The sequence below is a fragment of the Patella vulgata genome, chromosome 2 (genome assembly GCF_932274485.2).
Source record: "Patella vulgata chromosome 2, xgPatVulg1.2, whole genome shotgun sequence".
Lineage (NCBI taxonomy): Eukaryota > Metazoa > Mollusca > Gastropoda > Patellidae > Patella > Patella vulgata.
The window spans coordinates 58,960,373-58,979,212 of record NC_065880.2 but is presented as its reverse complement, the minus strand read 5'-3'; the positions used below and the strand labels follow the sequence as shown (position 1 = coordinate 58,979,212).

General features: G+C 36.2%; 1 protein-coding gene across 5 annotated transcripts in view; it reads left to right on the top strand.

Moving 5' to 3' along the window:
- LOC126811175 (iron-sulfur clusters transporter ABCB7, mitochondrial) overlaps nucleotides 1-18,840 on the top strand; it is a 267,797-nt gene that overhangs the window by 220,628 nt on the left and 28,329 nt on the right. For 4 of the 5 annotated variants that reach the window (XM_050536721.2, XM_050536720.2, XM_050536723.2 and 1 more), the window contains one exon: nucleotides 15,359-15,533. The exons of the other annotated variant lie outside the window; for it this stretch is intronic. In XM_050536721.2, coding sequence (XP_050392678.1) covers nucleotides 15,359-15,533 — 175 coding nt within the window. The remainder of the gene's footprint in view (nucleotides 1-15,358; nucleotides 15,534-18,840) is intronic. 5 annotated transcript variants of the gene reach the window in all.

Genomic DNA, 18,840 nt, shown 5'->3' with positions numbered 1-18,840 from the left:
ACACTCAGTACACTATATTAATTTTGGAATTTGAATATTATTCACCATGTCTTGATGTCCGATTGGGCATATACCCGGTCGGACAATTTTGGGCGTTTCGAAAAAAGATTCGGACAAGTCCGGAATATACGGGTAAAATCCCATCACTGGTTGGAACTGAATGCCAAACAGTACTTATGGAAGCTTTTATGAAAAATCTTTTTGTCTGTTGGGATGGGCATGAGGTTGGGCTAAGAGGAAAAAATAGAATTTTGGAAATTTGCATAATAATGTAGTCACGTGACGTCATGGCAGCCATTTTGGATTTCTCATTTCTCCCTAAAGCTAACACGAAAACAAATTTTTCTCCATGAAATACTTATAAGATATTGTTTTATTCACTGGATTTTGATAAAGATATATAAAATGAACAAAAATATCAATAGCAGCCATGAGCAATGCCACCACGAACACGCGCATCACGTCTCCCGCTGCCATGACCACGTGCGGATTGCAATACCTTGTTTTTACTTTAACTTTCGTCCCCAAGTCCCATATCATTATCAATATAGTCAGTCAATAGATCTACATGTTCGGGACCCAGGAATTACCTACGTCTTTTACGATCCAGCAGGCCAGCATTATTATCAACATCAGAATTATTGTCAGATCTACTGCAGACACAGGGCTATGGTGTTCACATTGGGCTTGTTCATCATGCACGGGAGACATATCTAGCCAAGAGCGGAACGTCGCGCAGCAAATCACACACTTCATAATACCAATCAATGTCTTGACTACTATCATTATCAAGTAACCGGATACGAATTATGTGTATCACCCGCCTCTAAATTGTCCACGTGTTGGTCAGCAAGACATCATTCACGACTTCGTCGAGAGTGCATCATCTACGTTGTCACTATGCACTCCGCCATTTTACGGTTTGCCGCTTTGAAACACGTGGAAATATGTTCTAGTGTATAGAAAATACAATAGATGGCACTTGCAGTTACGGTACTAATTTTAGCGAGGGCTTTACTGAGTACACGGTAATACCGGGTACGCATGTTTAACCGACATTATATAATACCCGGTACTACCGGGTATACGCAATGAAAGGGTTAAGTTTAAAACTATGACTTTAGAATACATGTATAGTGAAAATGTTGAAATTGATCACTACAGCAATAAATTGTTGTTTCAGAATTAACAGATCTTTAACAATAAATCATGCTATAACACTATTCTAAACCCGTACCCAAGAATAAATATTAAATATTTAGATTTCGAAATGTTCACAATTAAACAGAATTAACAATAAAAACAAAATCACAAATTACTACGGCATATTATAAAAATCTTTTCAAATAAAGCGACCGAAATAACAAAAGAGATTTTAAAGTCGTTTTAGACTGGAAGCTAACTCCAAAGGTGATTGCATGCTTTTATAAATAGACACATGGAGCCCGTGCTCTCGATCTGTCATCACGTTGATAAATCACATAATAAAAATTGGATCCACTCGACCCGTAGTTTATTAGCACCGGGAGAAAAATAATAAAGCTATTTCATATAATCGTAAACAATAGAAATATTAACAAGTGTTTAAATTTAGCTGTTCTTGTAAAGCCTCTATTTCCATATTAAGTCAAAGGTCAATGGACAATATCACCGCCAGCGCATGTCCCTATTTGCATTAGTGTTAACTTATTTGATATAGACATGACGAAACCAATAGTTTTTCATCAATTGCTCGATTTTATATTTATAAACTTGCTTTTCGAAACAGATTCGTTAGTCTGATATCAATGGAGGCTGGTCCGGTTATCGGTAAATAACGTGCATTTATACTTCAGTGGTACGCACGATAATATATAAACAAATTAAACCCACAAAAAAGACAAATATATAAATAATTGCAGCCAGACTATGGTACGAAGTATAAAACATGTAGTATTCACCAAGAAATGAAATACGTATAAGAACGAACAAATGTAACTACAGGACGTATAAATCCATGTATAAAGACCTAGACTTAACAAAGACGGATCTGCGTAAAACACTGTCGAACAAGAAATCGCACGGTAAATTGGATTTAACACCTACGCGTCAGATAAAGCCTGTTGGTCCTTGATAAAACACCTTTGGTGCAGTTATAACACGCTTTCGAGAAAACTCACCAAACAAAGAATACACACCGTGTCAGTCTTTTTTAACCTGTTCGTTAATTAACACACCGGTACAGAAAACACACCGTCACCGAGATTTTCACCCCTAGTGATAATTATATCACCACTCAGTCAATTTCTCACCCCTGTTAATTAACACACCGTACCTACAGATTTTAGCCTCTTCGTATTAGATTTGTTGCGATAATTAGAATTTTACCGATATTCATAGAAATTTACCAAATCGGGAGATATCTATGCCCTAAACGTACAAATCTCACTCTTACTACTTCTCAGTGTAAGCTGCTGTCAGTGTAGTGCAGTGTAGACTAAAACCTATTATATAATTAAAACACCAAAATTCCACACTATCACAAGTGTTTATTAGGTCAATGCCTTGATGGAGGTCGAAGGTGAGCATTTTCTGCTTAGGGTAAGCAGCAATAAGCAATTTGATTGGTTGATGCTTTGGGACACGATAACTTTAGTTCTAATTAAGTGAGAGTGATGAAACTTGGTGTATAGCTTTATTACATCAATACCTTGACTAAGTTCGATAATGAACATTTTCTGCTGAGGGTCAGCAGAGCGATAAGCAATTAGATTGGCCGAGACTTTGGAACACAATAACTCTCCTTCTAATTGAGCTAGAATGTTCAAACTTGTTGTAGGTGTTTATTAGGTCAATACCTTGATGGAGTTTGAAGATGAGCTTTTTCTACTTGGGGTAAGCAATTTGATTGGTTGATGCTTTGGGACATGATAACTTTAGTTCTAATTAATTGAGTGTGATGAAACTTGATGTATAGTTTCATCACATTAATACCTTGACTAGGTTCGATGCTCAGGGTAAGCAGAGCAATAAGCAATTTGATTGGTCGATACCTTGGAACTCGACAACATTGATTCTAAATGAGTGATAGTATGGAAGGATAACGTTGCCAATATTAATTCATTGTTCACGGTGCAAATTGCAAATGTCAGTAGTTCACAATACGTATTTTAGTTTTACAATTTACAATTTCCATTGCTCAACAATACCAATGTCACGGTGTTAAAATACAGAATACACTTTTCAATAATACAAAATACAGTATGATAGTTATTTTGCACATTACACTTCTGCATTCTGCATTTTGCATAATAGACAAATGCATAATAGAACCTTGCATAGTAGAACATATACCTTATATGGGATGTACGACGTACGTCATTTGCATACGGAAAAAAATCCGGACTATGACGGAAATTAATGATTTACGCGATAAAGCCACAAGGCCGAGGTCATTAGAAGGGGATAGTACTCGATTTTGTTAGTCTTCAACGTCCAGGCTCTATAATGTAATCAGTTCGACGATTAGAGGATTCTGAAAGATAATAGTCCATTGCTCAACAATACCAATGTCACGGTGTTAAAATACAGAATACACTTTTCAATAATACAAAATACAGTATGATAGTTATTTTGCACATTACACTTCTGCATTCTGCATTTTGCATAATAGACAAATGCATAATAGAACCTTGCATAGTAGAACATATACCTTATATGGGATGTACGACGTACGTCATTTGCATACGGAAAAAATCCGGACTATGACGGAAATTAATGATTTACGCGATAAAGCCACAAGGCCGAGGTCATTAGAAGGGGATAGTACTCGATTTTGTTAGTCTTCAACGTCCAGGCTCTATAATGTAATCAGTTCGACGATTAGAGGATTCTGAAAGATAATAGTCTGATTTAACGAGACTATTCTTATTTGTTCTCATCGGTAAAAAACCAGATATTTCAAGAGAATCAGTTTCTTGTTAAAAATTAAATTGAATATCTTATTTAATTGACAGGTCTCTAAAACCCTTTTTTGGGGTAAGGTTAAAGAATCTTATTTAGTAACCGAGCGGAATCTCTCACCCGTATTCCAGTACTCGGATTCGAAATGAAGTTAGCACACAGATTCCTAGCGCCAATAAAAAAAACCTAGATGTAATTATCAGGAAAATAATTGTTACCTTTATATTAGAAAATAACATTTTAAGACATATTAATGCAAAGTATATAATAATGTGTAATAGACCCCTCCCCCCAAAGAAATTTGCTGAAATAAAGATCTTGGAGCCACCAAAGCTAGTTTAGAAGCTATTGTGTGCGGCGTGAGCCTACCCTAACTCGATTCCCCACATATTTAGTACGTTTACGGTAATATAATTCCAAAAGCCAGCTTAGAAGGCTTCTGGATTTTTGTATTCTCGTAATTTATTCATCCCTTGACTCTGTGAAATACAAAACATGTTGCCACCAAAGCTGGTTCGGGTGCTTTTTGATGCAGCGTGGACGTACCCCTTATTTATTGAACTCACGAACCCCGTCTCGAATCCGGGTGCTAGGTACTTTGCGGTGGTATATCTCGATACGCCAACATAGAAAGTTAATGAAATTTGGCATGTTCACACCTTATGCATCTGTCGATTTGGTGACATAAAGATCTTGGAGCCACCAAAGTTAATTTAGAAGTTATTGCGTGCGCAGCGAGCCTACCCTATCCCAATTCCCTCACATATTTAGTACGTTTACGGTAATATATCTAAAAGCCAGCATAGGAGGCTTCTGGATTTTTGTATTCTAGTAGTTATTCATCCCTTGACTCTGTGAAATACAAAACATTTTGCCACCAAATCTAATTTGGAGTGCTTTTTGGTGCAGTGTGGACGTACCCCTTGTTTATTGCACCCGCGAACCCCGTCTCGAATCCAGGTGCTGGGAACTTTGCGGTGGTATAACGCGATACGCCAACATAGAAAGTAAATGAAAATTGGCCTGTTCATATCTTATCCATTTGTTGATTTGGTGAAATAAAGATCTTGGAGCCACCAAAGCTATTTTATAAGTTATTGCGTGCGCGATGGGCCTACCCTAACCCGATCCCCCATGGTTTTAGTATGTTTACGGTGATATTTCTCTAAAAGCCAGCTTAGGAAGCTTCTGAAAATTTGTATTCTAGTAGTTTATTCATCCCTTGATTCCATGAAACAAAAAAACATTTTGCCACCAAAGCTGGTTTCGGTGCGTTTTGATGCAGCGTGGGCGTACCCCTTTTCAGCGTGCTCAGTTAGCCTAGTGTGCGATATTTTAGTATGTTTACGGTAGTAGTATATTTGTTTTCATGGGGGGGGGGGTCTATTACATATATACTTTGCATTAATATGTCGTTTTCTAATATAAAGGTAACAATTATTTTCGTGATATTTATATGTAGGTTTTTATTGGCGCTAGGAATATGTGTGCTAACTTCATTTCGTATCCAGGTGACCTTATGGCTTTATCGCGTAAATCATTAATTCCCGTCATAGTCCGGACTTTTTTCTGTATGCAAATGACGTTCGTCGTAGATCCCATATAAGTGTAATGTGCAAAATAACTATTCTACTGTATTTTGTATTATTGAAAAGTGTATTCTGTATTTTAACACCGTGGCATTGGTATTGTTGAGCAATGGAAATTGCAAATTGTAAAACTAAAATACGTATTTTGAACTACTGACATTTGCAGTTTGCACCGTGAACAATGAAATAATATTGGCAACGTTATACTTCCATATGTAGGGTGACCCACCATAAATAAATATCTCCATATATCTCGACAATTACGCCACAATATTTATATATATGCCAAGCCTCAAATCAGTTTCACACAATTATAGTCACTAAATAAACGATCATGTTGTACTTAATAAGCTATGACCATTAATCATGTATAAATAATAGACTGAAAACTGGTTCCAAGAGTCGTCCATAACATCCAGACACTTTTGAGTAAAAGATAGGTTACGTGCCCTTGTTTTGAAATTAGTCTCGCTTAACCAGTCTATCGACCATTCTACGTCTGATTGACAGGTCGGGATAATCAAGACTACTTTTTTACGAAACGTAACAGAAAGCTAGAACAAGAAATTGAATTTAGAAATAAGCACGTTAGGTAGCTAAACAATTATCTTTAAGTGGCATTTAGTGATTGGGGTACACAATAACAGAACACAATTTTTATGGGAAACAATCACTGGTTTTATTCTAATAGCACGACGTTTCGACAAGTATTGTTTCCCATAAAAATTGTGTTCTGTTATAGCTAAACAATTGTTTTAAGAAGCTTGTAAAAGTAAAATCAAACTACTGCTAGTATCATGTTCCTGCCTAACCCGAGTGATTCAGAGATATTATTTGTACTAAACCAAAAGATGCCGCTCTTAACGGTACGGTTAATGATAAAGCGATTTAAAAAATGAAACGAACGTAATTTCTAAATCTGCTGTAATAACCAAGAAGCTTAATTTAACTGCTATTCAAAATCGTCAACAATAAATTTTTTACGGCTGTAATAGTTGATAGATTTGTAGAGAATTGCACGTGCCATGGCTATTTATAGTATCATACTGTCAGAAAGTTGGTCTCGGCACGGCGAATGTGCACGCTTCAGTGGTAGTCTCGAACTATCAGCGGTGGACTGTATTTCTGTGAGTACATAGGTCACCCTACCATATGATAGTGGTGATACTTTGTGTTTAGTTTCATTACATCAATACCTTAACAGATTTTCGATGCTGAACATTTTCTACTTAGGCAAAGTAGAGACGTCAATCTGATTGGTCACGACCTTGGAACACAATAATTCTCCTTCTTACTGAGGTAGAATGTTCAAACTTGGTGTAGGTGTCTATTATAAGGTGAATACCTTGACAGAGTTCAATCATGCGCATTTGATTGGTTGAGACTTTAGAACAGAATAATTTTGGTTCTAAGGCGCTATTGCACTTTTACACCTGTACCAGCTTCCGTGGTTGTAGAGACGGGCCCGTATCTACATGGGGGGCGCGTGGGGGCATGCCCCCCCCCGCTCAGAAATTGCAAACAATCATTATAGTATACACAGTTCCTTATATTAACCTAATAAAAAACTACGCTTCCCTAAGCAGGAGGAGTTATAATTCAGGCGACAAATGAATTGCACGCTAAACTACAAACGAAAGACTAGGTAGCTAATAACATAATCAAGGGAGATAACTCTGCCGATACCGTTTTAGGCCACATTGTCACAAACACTACATCATTATTATTGACACTAAAAAAAACAGGTAAAATAATTGTTTTGTCCAAGGAGTTTGGAAATATAGATTGGTCCGAACTGATGGATAAATATATTACGTCAAATAAATAGTGAGCAACGTGGCTCCATGACGTACATGCGCCATCGTAACATGGTTCTGTTGGCATTTGAACGAAGACAAACTAAAATGATTGACATGGACCAATTTATTACCAAATTTCAACCAAAACACACGCGACCCATATGCCAGGAGCAAAAAATTATTAACATTTACCAGTACTGAGTACTGACAAAGTAAAGTGTGACTCGAAACAAGAATTTAGCGGTATTTATTTAAAACGCTATAATATGCTATCCGTATGGGCATATTAATCCCACGGTATCTCATTACTTTATAAACCATTTTTTTGTACTAATCTAAAATAGTTTTAAATAAATTTAAAAAATCACGATTTTTGTTTGTTTGAATACTTATTTTAAAATGCTTATTAGACGCCTAGGTAACTACATAGCATGATGATTACAACAGTCTGTTAGAATGACCTTTCCGAAAATTTCCTCAAAATGTTCGCCCCCCTACCGAAAGATAATGCCCCCCCCCCCTCCGCTTAATGGTGTCTAGATACGGGCCTGAGACTTGAAATTTTCAGGGGGACTAGCTACGACATCACATCAAATTTCAGTCGAATCGATGAATAAGTTTTTATTTTGTCGATCTTTTAGCTTCTGCTAAGAGATATGTTTATCCGATAGATGCCATTTTGTCTGTTGACTATTTTTTGTTGACTTGAATAACAAGAATTAAGACAGATTCCGACACAGTGCGCTTCCTGCCTAACTCTGCAGTTCACAGTAATAATAATAATTTTTGTATGATTTAATTTTTGCGCTGAGCCACCATCTATAAACAACTATATGGGGTTGAACAGTTGGATTGGCCTGTACGTGTGAATGTCACCTTGACTTTGACCCTGTCTTCAAATTTCCCATCAAGCTCAGGGCCTCTGTGCTTATGTGTGCTATGCCCCTATTTCTTGCTGTATTATTGAAGTTAATGTCCGGGGTGAAAGCAGAGACGATGCCCTTCAGAAAAAATAATTGGGTCAAAGTCGTTGGTCAAGATCGTGTTGCAGAAAACTGAACTCAAACCTTTCAATTTCAGTTTTGGGATTTTTGACCTTGACTTACGACCTTCACCCCATTGTTGACGTTCTTTGTATACATATATATAACGTCTATATGTTGGGTTAGGTATATTTTATTCTCTAGATGTAAAACACATGCTTGCTACAAGATGGAGACTATATCCCATACTTCAATAGTCCTATATCTATATTTAGTAACATGGAAAACCCCTTATTGGAATGGAATTGTCTTATCATTAAACATGTTAAAGGCATACTGTTACATGTCTCCCCCTTTTAGAAAGAAGTTTAAAGACTTTGAATGTCTGTACTGACATTGAAACAAATGTACATGTAGTTCAAATTAGTATTGTTTTACCATAACTATTTTATTGTACAATAATATGCCTTGTTTTGATTAATAAACAAAATACTGTAAACCATTTCTTTGGCTAATTGTCTCTTTAAAACTTTACTAAAACACTTAATGGAATATCAAGTCTCCTATAAGTCTAAACGTTTTGGAACAATAACATTTCTTCCAGAGAGGTTATTGGTGAATGTGTACTGCATATAGGAGCATTAACATTAGTATCTGATATAAGGGATTTCCTATTGGTAATAAAAAGATCAATGCATCAACCTGGGAGCGTTGTGAAATTAGTCGGTTCTTTTATCAGATTTTCAAGATTTAATCTTTGTAATAGTTTTTTAAATTTAGCACAATTACTTGAATTACTTAAAATGTTGATATTAAAATCCCCCGTTAGGATAAAAGAGGAACCTCTATCTAATGCATTAGATAACGTATCGTAAAATATGTCCCAAAAGGCAACCTTTGTATTTGGGGGTCTATATATTACCCCGAGTAGGAATTTGGTGTAATCAGTAAATATGTCTATAAAAATTAATTCAATATCAGAGTTTATGAGATCATGCCTAATCTGAAAGTGTAGATTTTTTTTTTTGATGGAAGCTTAGTTACACCATTGGACGTCAGTAGAAAAGGTTAAGCCTCATGTAAAGTAACATTTGATATTCTAGAGTCAGCACCTTGGCCAATCATAGATGGCAATACCTGTCTCAGAAACAACTGGATATCTCTTAATAGTTCAAATACAGTGCATGCAGTATTGACAGAACCTCAGGAAAATCTGACTAAGGAGAAAGTCTTGTCAGAATACTCAGATATTTTTAAAGGATTGGGCTGTCTTCCCGGCAAGTATCATATCGAGATAGATGAAACTGTGCAACCAGTACAACACTCACCAAGAAGAGTTGCCGTTCCCCTTAAAGAAAAGCTGAGAGCCAAAATCAACGATTTGGAGAAACAAGGGATCATCACAAAAGTTAAGGAGCATACTTCATGGATCAGTAGTTTGGTAGCAGTGAGTCAATTGAGTAAAGCTAAAATATTTACTGTGTGCGACGCCAAAGATGGATTCTTCCAGATAAAACAAGATGAAGAAAGTTCCTATTTAACAACATTTTGGACTCCATTTGGGAGGTATCTTTATTTAAGATGCCCTCAAGGTATTGCTTCAGCACTTGAGGAATATCAACGGAGACATAAAGAAGTCTTAGAAGGTCTATCAGGAATCGATGTCATAGCCGATGATATTATTATTTTTGGATCTGGAGATACGGCAGAAGAAGCCAGTATTGATCACGATCACAATTTTAAAGCATTCCTAGACAGAGCTCGAAAAGTTAATTTAAAATTAAATAAGAAAAAATCTAAATTAACTGAAGTACCATATATGGGACACCTCATAACGTCATCAGGAGTAAAACCCGACTCTGCCAAGATAGATGCTATCATCAATATGCCAAAGCCAGAAACAGTCAAGGCAGTACAACAGCTATTGGGGTGTGTACAGTATTTATCAAGATACTTACCTAAACTGTCAGAAGTTTCTGAGCTACTGCGTCAACTCACTATTAAGGACGTTCCTTGGTACTGGGAATCACAGCAGGAGGAGGCACATCAGAAAATCCTTAAAGTAATGGTATCTACACCTGTTTTCATTATTATGATGTCAATGAAGAAGTCACAATAGAATGCGACTCGTCAGATAGTGGATTGGGAGCTTGCTTATTACAGCAAGGCCAACCGATCGCCTTCTCATCCAAAGCACTATCGCCAGCAGAAAAAAATTACGCCCAAATAGAAAAAGAATGTTTGGCAATTGTATTTTCCTGTGAGAGATTTGACCAATATCTACATGGACGAGACATTATAACAGTACACACAGATCACAAACCACTTGTGTCTATTCTTCAAAAGCCAATACATCAAGCTCCAAAGAGACTACAAAGAATGATGATGAGATTGCAGAAATACAACTTAAAGCTCACACATATATCAGGAATCAATATGTTTATATCAGATATGTTATCGAAAGCTTATCTACCAGAAGTTCCAAAAGATGAAAGCATACCAAGATATAATATATTCCAAACGCAAAAACAAGACAATTTGTTTCAAGAAATCTCAGGAATCCATCAAATTGATCATATGAATTTATCAGAGGGAACTCATCAACAACTTAAGGCAGCAAACATGACAGATCCAGTTTTACAAACTTTAGCAACAACAGTAATCACTGGATGGCCTGAAACTAAAGAATCTGTACCTAGCAGTATTCGAGAATATTGGAATTTTTGAGATACACTGACTGTACAGGATGGCATCATCTACAAAGGAGAAAAAGTAGTAATACCAAAACTGATGAGAAATCAAATGGTAGTCCGTACACACTCCAGTCTTCTAGGACAAGAAGCATGTATACGAAGAGCTAGAGATGTTTTATTCTGGCCTGGAATGTCTGGTGAAATTAGAGACAAAGTCAGTCAATGTAATATTTGTTCAGAATTCGCAGATCATCAGCAAAAAGAACCGTTAATGACAACTTCAATCCCTAATCATCCATGGTCTAAAGTAGCCCAAGATTTATTTACACTACGAGGAGAAAATTATTTAGTCACAGTAGATTATTACAGTGATTTCTTTGAGATAGATCACCTAGAAGATACGTCATCAATTGTTGTTATAGAAGCTACTAAGAAACACTTTGCACGATATGGAATAGTAGATATAGTTAGCGATAATGGTCCACAATTTACCAGCGAAGAATTTAACAAATTTTCCAACGAATGGGAATTCAAACATTATACAAGTTCATCATTACACAGTCAAAGTAATGGAAAAGCAGAATCGTCTGTAAAAATCGCAAAATGTTTAATTAAGAAAGCCAAAAGAAGCGATTCAGATATATCACTATCATTATTAGAATGGGGAAACACACCAGATATTAATGGATTTAGCCCAGTACAGAAATTAATGTCGAGAAGAACTAAAACAATATTGCCCATGTCAGAATCTTTGTTACAACCTCAAGTTGTTACCGATGTGCCTGAAATGATTAAAACTAAGAGACAAAAAGCCAAACTTTATTATGATAAAACTGCCAAGCAATTACCTGAATTAGAAATTGGAGATGCTGTTAGCCTTCAACCTCAGAAGCCGAAACAATCATGGACTTCTGGTACTTGTGTTGGACAAGCCGGACCGAGATCATATCTTATAGAAACAGAGAAAGGGATATATAGGAGAAACAGAAAGTTTGTCCGAAAACACAATTCGTCAGAAAGTCAGCCAGTCACATATACACTTAAAAATACAGACTCTTATCCTCAATTAGCTTCACATGTAGAGAAATTAGCCAATGAGAATCTAGCAAGTCCAAATGTAACCGCTAAATCTAAATCAATGAATGTTCATCCAAAAATACCAGATAAGCAACCAGATTAATCAATGAAAGCTCAACCGAAAATACCGGATAAGCAACCAGATGAGTTCAAATTTGAGATCAAAACCAGAAGCGGAAGACATGTCCGTAAACCTGAAAGATATCAATGACTTTTATATCAATTTGTGTTCTAGTGTTCATTTTGAATTTGATTTTAAAGTAATTGATTTCAAAAGACTTTAAAACAGCAAAACATTTATTGTGTTACCAGTAAACTCAAAGTTCTATTTTAGTTTATATAGATTTAAGACATTAAAGTTTAAAGTGACAGTAAAACTCATACATGTATTTAAGTTAAGAAGGGAAATGTTGAGTGTGTAACTTTTCATAGGTCAAATGTCAAATACCAAACTATGATTGATTGTAAGGAGTTGGCTCAGGCTATTGTAAAAGATGTCTGTCGTACAATTAACTATTAAATGCTGATTGTTAGTTTATTAAAGTCTACAAATAGTTCGCAGACTAGAACAGTGTGTGTGAAATACTGTTATTTAACAGCCACTTCCAGAAAAAATAATTAGGTCAAAGTCATTGATCAAGATCAATTTGCAGAAAACTGAACTCAAACCTTTCAAATTCAGTTTTTGGATTTTAGACCTTGACTTGCGCCCCTCACGCCGTAACCATCTTAAAAGGCTATAAACTAATTGGCTTTGACCATCAACCTTTATCTTGGTCCTGTCACACACTGCTTGGTCAGAAAAAGGTGAAATGCAGAGGGTCTCCAGTCATGAACGCTAACCAACCGTGACCCCGACTTTGACCTGAGTCCAAATTTCTCATACAGCTCGGGGCCTTTGCACTTAGATGTACCATGGTCTTATTTCTTGCTGTATTATCATGGTTAATGTTCAGGGTGAAAGCAGAAAGGATGCCCTTCAGAAAAGATAATTGAGTCAAAGTCGTGGTTCAAGGTCAAGTTAGAGAAAACTAAACTCAAACTTTTCAAATTCAGTTTTTGGACATTTGGCCTTGACTTACGACCTTCACCCTTAACCATTTTAAAAGGGCATCATTGTCTTTTAACTTTTGCTCCACCCTGCGGCTTATTAAATCGATCTACTACGTCAGTCAGTTAATCCGAGCCCGTATTACTAGCATTAAATACACAGTTAAAATCCCCAACATAGGTCAACCCGTTAACACGATCTTCATTAATACGACAATTTGTTCTTCAGACATTTTGCTAGTTTTATAGAGTTAACGACCCATAAATCTAACAGTCCGTCCATTAGAGCGAAAATTCGTTCTTCAGACGTTCTGGTAGATGACCTTGAAATCTAACAGACCTCTATTTCCATCGTCCCTTAGTATGACCCTCTCATATTTTCAGTATAATACACACAGTTAACTTTCCATATACCGTTATCAAGAACCTCTAATACTTTCGAACATTATAGGCTTGTTACAGTCATATTTACTTTGTAAAAAATTTATTTCCATATATCATAACATGTAATTGTCAACAATATCACTTCGGTGGAAGTGGCAGTTAAATAACAGTATTTCACACACACGACATAGCGATACGTTGACAGGCTGAACTTTCATACATCATCCAGAAAAAGAAGATTTTGTAAATTAGTGCGACGTTAGGAAAATATTATAAATTCCTCACCCCTCCTTAGCATATTAAATAACCAATTATCTTTTCTGAAGGACATCTTCTCTGCTTTCACCCCGGACATTAACATCGATAATACAGGAGGAATAAGGGCATAGCACACATAAATTCACAGGCCCCGAGCTTGATGGGATATTTGAAGTCAGGGTCAAAGTCAAGGCCACAGCGACATTCACAAGTACAGGCCAATGCAACGCTAAATAGTCTTTATAGAAAATGGTGGCTTGGTGCAAAAATAAAAATATACGAAAATTGTTATTATTATGAACTGCAGCATTAGGCAAGAAGCGCAGTGTGCCGGAATCTGTCTTAGTGTTTTGTTATTCGAGTCTAAATAGTCAACAAACAAAATGACGTCTATCGGATAAACGTATCTCTCAGTAGAAGCTAAAAGGTTGGTAAAAAGCACAGTTTGGAACATAGCAACTCTGCTTTTAATTGAGGTACAATGTTTAAACTTGATGTAGATGTTCATTAGGTGAATGTCTGGACTGAGTTTCATGATTAACATTTCCTGCTAAAGCTAAGCAGAACTGAACAATTTCATTGGCCAATGCTTTGGGACTAGTTCCTGTACGTTCAGGAACTGCCCTATTGACTCCTTGTCGAAAAGTTTTCGGCCCCCAAGTCAATATTACTGGACTACTTTTTACTGCTAAATGCTCAAGTGTCAGTCCCTGTGAATGCCTGTACAATGCAAAAGAACAATTTAGTGAGAAAATAAGACCTTGCTTACCTCGCTACATGCAGTATTTGCGACACAGCATGCTCTTAAAAATACGCTGCCTTCTGCTAAACAGTATGGCAGCAGTCATTGAACTCTAAATATAGGGTAATGCAGAAATTTACAACCTCGGCAATAGAAGATAACCAAAATTCAGATAAAATGACAAAAGTTATGATCCGATATGTATGAAATTTATATGCATTATTAAGATCGCTAAAACGAAGAAGCCTATTGAATTTCAACAATTACTTCTAGACTAATGGTGGCCCTTGTTTCATTTTGTTAGTGAAAAGCTCTATCGACAACAGTTAACATCCGATCTGTATGAAATTTGTATGCATTATTAAGATCAGTAAAACGAATAAGCCTATTGAATTTCAACAATTTCTGTTGATTTCTTCTAGAGTTATGGCCCTTGTTTCACTTTGTTGAACCATGTGATGCTCTAACGACTAAAGTTATCCTCTGATCTGTATGAAATTGATATGCATTATTTAGATTAGTAAAACATAAATATGTGACAACCCTTGTTGACTGCTTGAACGATTTAGCTGCTGTGGGCATATGTTTCATTGGCTGGCTACCTATCTTTCTACCAAATTACTGTCATTGGACTCCCCCGCCCCTCCTTCTGTATCTCGGAAAAGCCCAAGCAAATGTTTAATAACCACTCAGAATCGAAATTTAAACAAATAACTGCTTTAAAAAACCTTGGTCTCTAATAAAATTCCCCTTTCGGGTAGCGATACTCCCCCTTGAGCCACCGAACTAATTGTAAGATAAGTTACTAATATCACTAAATTGTATACAATTGTTTTTGTAGGATTGTGTTTTATTTCATGATACAGTCTATCATAATATTCAATACGGTAATCTACATAAATCACCAGAAGAAGTGTATCAGGCAGCTAGAATGGCTGAGATTCATGATACCATTAATAACAGATTTCCAAATAAATATAATACTCAAGTTGGAGAAAGAGGTCTTAAATTGTCAGGTATTGCCACTTAATTTAAACTGTAATTTAGAATTTTGTAAAATTGTGTTATAAATTCATAATGTGAACTACCGTTGCCCCTGTCTTATCGGATTGTCTTCAAACTTTTATATACTTATTCCTTGATTATACGTCCACATTACCCCGCCCCACCTTCCCAAAAAGGGAAACAACCGAAGGCTGTATTTAACAGATAGAATTATGACATTTTGGTTCTTTTATTAACAACTGTGGACGTTATCTGTCCTCGATTAGTAGGACCGGTGTCAGATGCTATTAAACACATTTACATTAAACATTGGTCCAGCTAATCGAGGACCGTGTTTGAAAATGGTTGGATTGGTCTGTTATCAGCATTCTGTGTAACAATATCAAGACCAGACTGGCAATAATGTATTTGAAATTAAAAAAAACAAAACAATGTCAAATACCTCAAGTACTGGGGTTGAAAATTATAATTCTGAGGAAAAACGTGTGTGTGTATGTGTGTGTGGGTGTAGGGCTACTATAAATCGAGGACATATTGATTCATGTATTACCAATCGTTGACGTACGTGTTGTCTCCCCTTTGACCACATGTCGAAAAAATTTTGTTCTCTGAAGACTGGCCAGTACTATGAATTACAAAAATATGTATCAAAACATGATTATAATACCGGGTACACTCCCTTTGACTTTGTCATTGTAAACATGGACACACAACTGTTTGATTGATAGAAAATGATGAATTAAGGCGTGTGTGCGTAGGATTACTATAAATTGAGGACACATAGATTCATGTATCAAAAATCGTGGGGGTGATCTGTCGAGGAAAGCAAGGGACTATTAAAATGGGTTCGTCCGTCCGTCACACTTTTTGGAATACAATAACTGTCTATCTAATTGACCTAGAATGTTCAAACTTGTTGTAGGTGTCTATTAGGTGAATGCTTTGATGGAGTTCGAAGATGAGAATTTTCTGGTTAGGGTAAGCAGAGATAAGCAATTTGATTGGTTGATGCTTTGGGACACGATAACTTTAGTTCTAATTAAGTGAGAGTGTGGACACTTGGTGTATAGCTTTATTACATCAATACCTTGACTAAGTTCGATAATGAACATTTTCTGCTGAGGGTCAGCAGAGCGATAAGCAATTAGATTGGCCGAGACTTTGGAACACAATAACTCTCCTTCTAATTGAGCTAGAATGTTCAAACTTGTTGTAGGTGTTTATTAGGTCAATACCTTGATGGAGTTTGAAGATGAGCTTTTTCTACTTGGGGTAAGCAATTTGATAAGTGAGAGTGTGGACACTTGGTGTATAGCTTTATTACATCAATACCTTGACTAAGTTTGATAATGAACATTTTCTGCTGAGGGTCAGCAGAGCGATAATCATTTGATTGGTCGAGACTTTGGAACACAATAACTCTCCTTCTAATTGAGGTAGAATGTTCAAACTTGGTGTAGATGTTCATTAGGTGAATGCCTTGATGGAGTTCGATGACGAACATTGTCTGCTTAACGTATGGATGTTACACCTCATTTCTCTCTATTTACCCATAACCATTCAGAATACGAAATGTGATTGCACAGAAAAGTTAAAAATCTAGCACAACTTACAGAATTATATAACAAAGTATACTATAAGTATCTACACTGTAACCTTGGTACTGTTTAATCTTGCGTAAATAGCGCTAATTTCTACTCGGTGTACAATTATTCATAAATATTGTTAAATTTCGGCTAATTGTGCTCAATTTGTACTTCTATCAAATTTCACTCTGTTTAATTTTGATTACCAAGCATGTAATTAACTAGTGTTTAGTTTCTCGACACGTGTTGAATTATAAGCGTCCCGTCTAATTAGCAAGACTGTTCAATAATTAGTTGGACCGTTCAATTTCCCGAGCCGTGATTAAAAATTCGTCAAGGTGTCCAGTTACGCAAGGTGTTAAATTTTGTTGTCCAACATCTAATTTCACGTGCGATGTTCAGATATAACGATGTGTTTAGTTGTTGGTCATCGTTCAGTTTTGCAGCACAATGTTGAAATACTGTAATTAGTGTTAGTTTTAGTACTGACCTGTTGCGATACGATGAAATATTATTTTTCAGGATTCATATGACGGCAAGTATCTGTAATGCCTGTTATTATTTGGGGATTATTTTTCAAGATCATTACGGTGAAACAGATGTTAGATTTTTAATGGCGACGGGACGGTTCCGAAGCAAAGCTTTCTCGAGATACACATACCGTTTCGTCCACAATCATAAAACGTGTATTTATATATCAATTTAAAACAGTATTTCCCACACTGACAACACATCCACGAATGATAAATCTCACGCATCGGATTTACGTGTGTACACGTCGACTCCCTACCCTGATTAAATCCTTTTGTTTAAATGTCTTCGCAATTAAGACTAACACTAACAGCATGGATATTGCACCAATCATATATTACATAATATGGGATCTATAGAAAGCATTTTGGGTTGAAGGGTAGTGCGATTATCTCGGGCAATAAACACAGAAGGCTTGTAGAAGGTAATTGGCTGATTGGGACCATGGCTGATTGGGACCTGGCTAACTGGGACCAGATTTGTGGCTGACTGGGACCAGATTTGTGGCTGATTGGACCAGATTCTTGGCTGACTGGGACCAGATTTTTGGCTGATTGGAACCACGACAAGGCTCATTCGGACCATTACTTAAATGATGCGAGTATTTAAAATATGTTGGCATATTTTTGATAATAAGACAACTATGACAATAAATAGTGTAATTAGTCACAAATAATAGTGTAATTAGTGAATGAAGGCTTCAATACAAATGAGCTAAATCACAGAGAAGATGCTTCACATTCTTGGTTGATTGGGACCAGATTCTTGGCTGATTCGGACCATGATCAGACCAATGACGAGAGTGTTTTAAATATGTTTGCATGACAATAAATACTACCCAGTATTAAAAATTGTAACCCAATATCAAATAGCCTCATATCAGTATAATTACTGCAACGAATGCAATATTTTGTAATGAGTGAAGTTGAAAAAATGACAGACAAATTGTTCTTTGTATAATATTTTAATTAGTAAATATCATTTTATTTCATTTAACGAGACATTTGGTGGCGATTCAATTCCTTTACAAACCAATATTTTATTAGTAGCCGAGACAGAGACCTTCCTGATCTAAACAAGTGTTGAATGCAATACACTAAATTGGTTGACAAATGTGTAAAATTTTCTTAGTAATGCACATTAAACAAAGTTAATTAAATCACACTTTATAGTATAAAACTCCAGTAGCAATATACAAGAC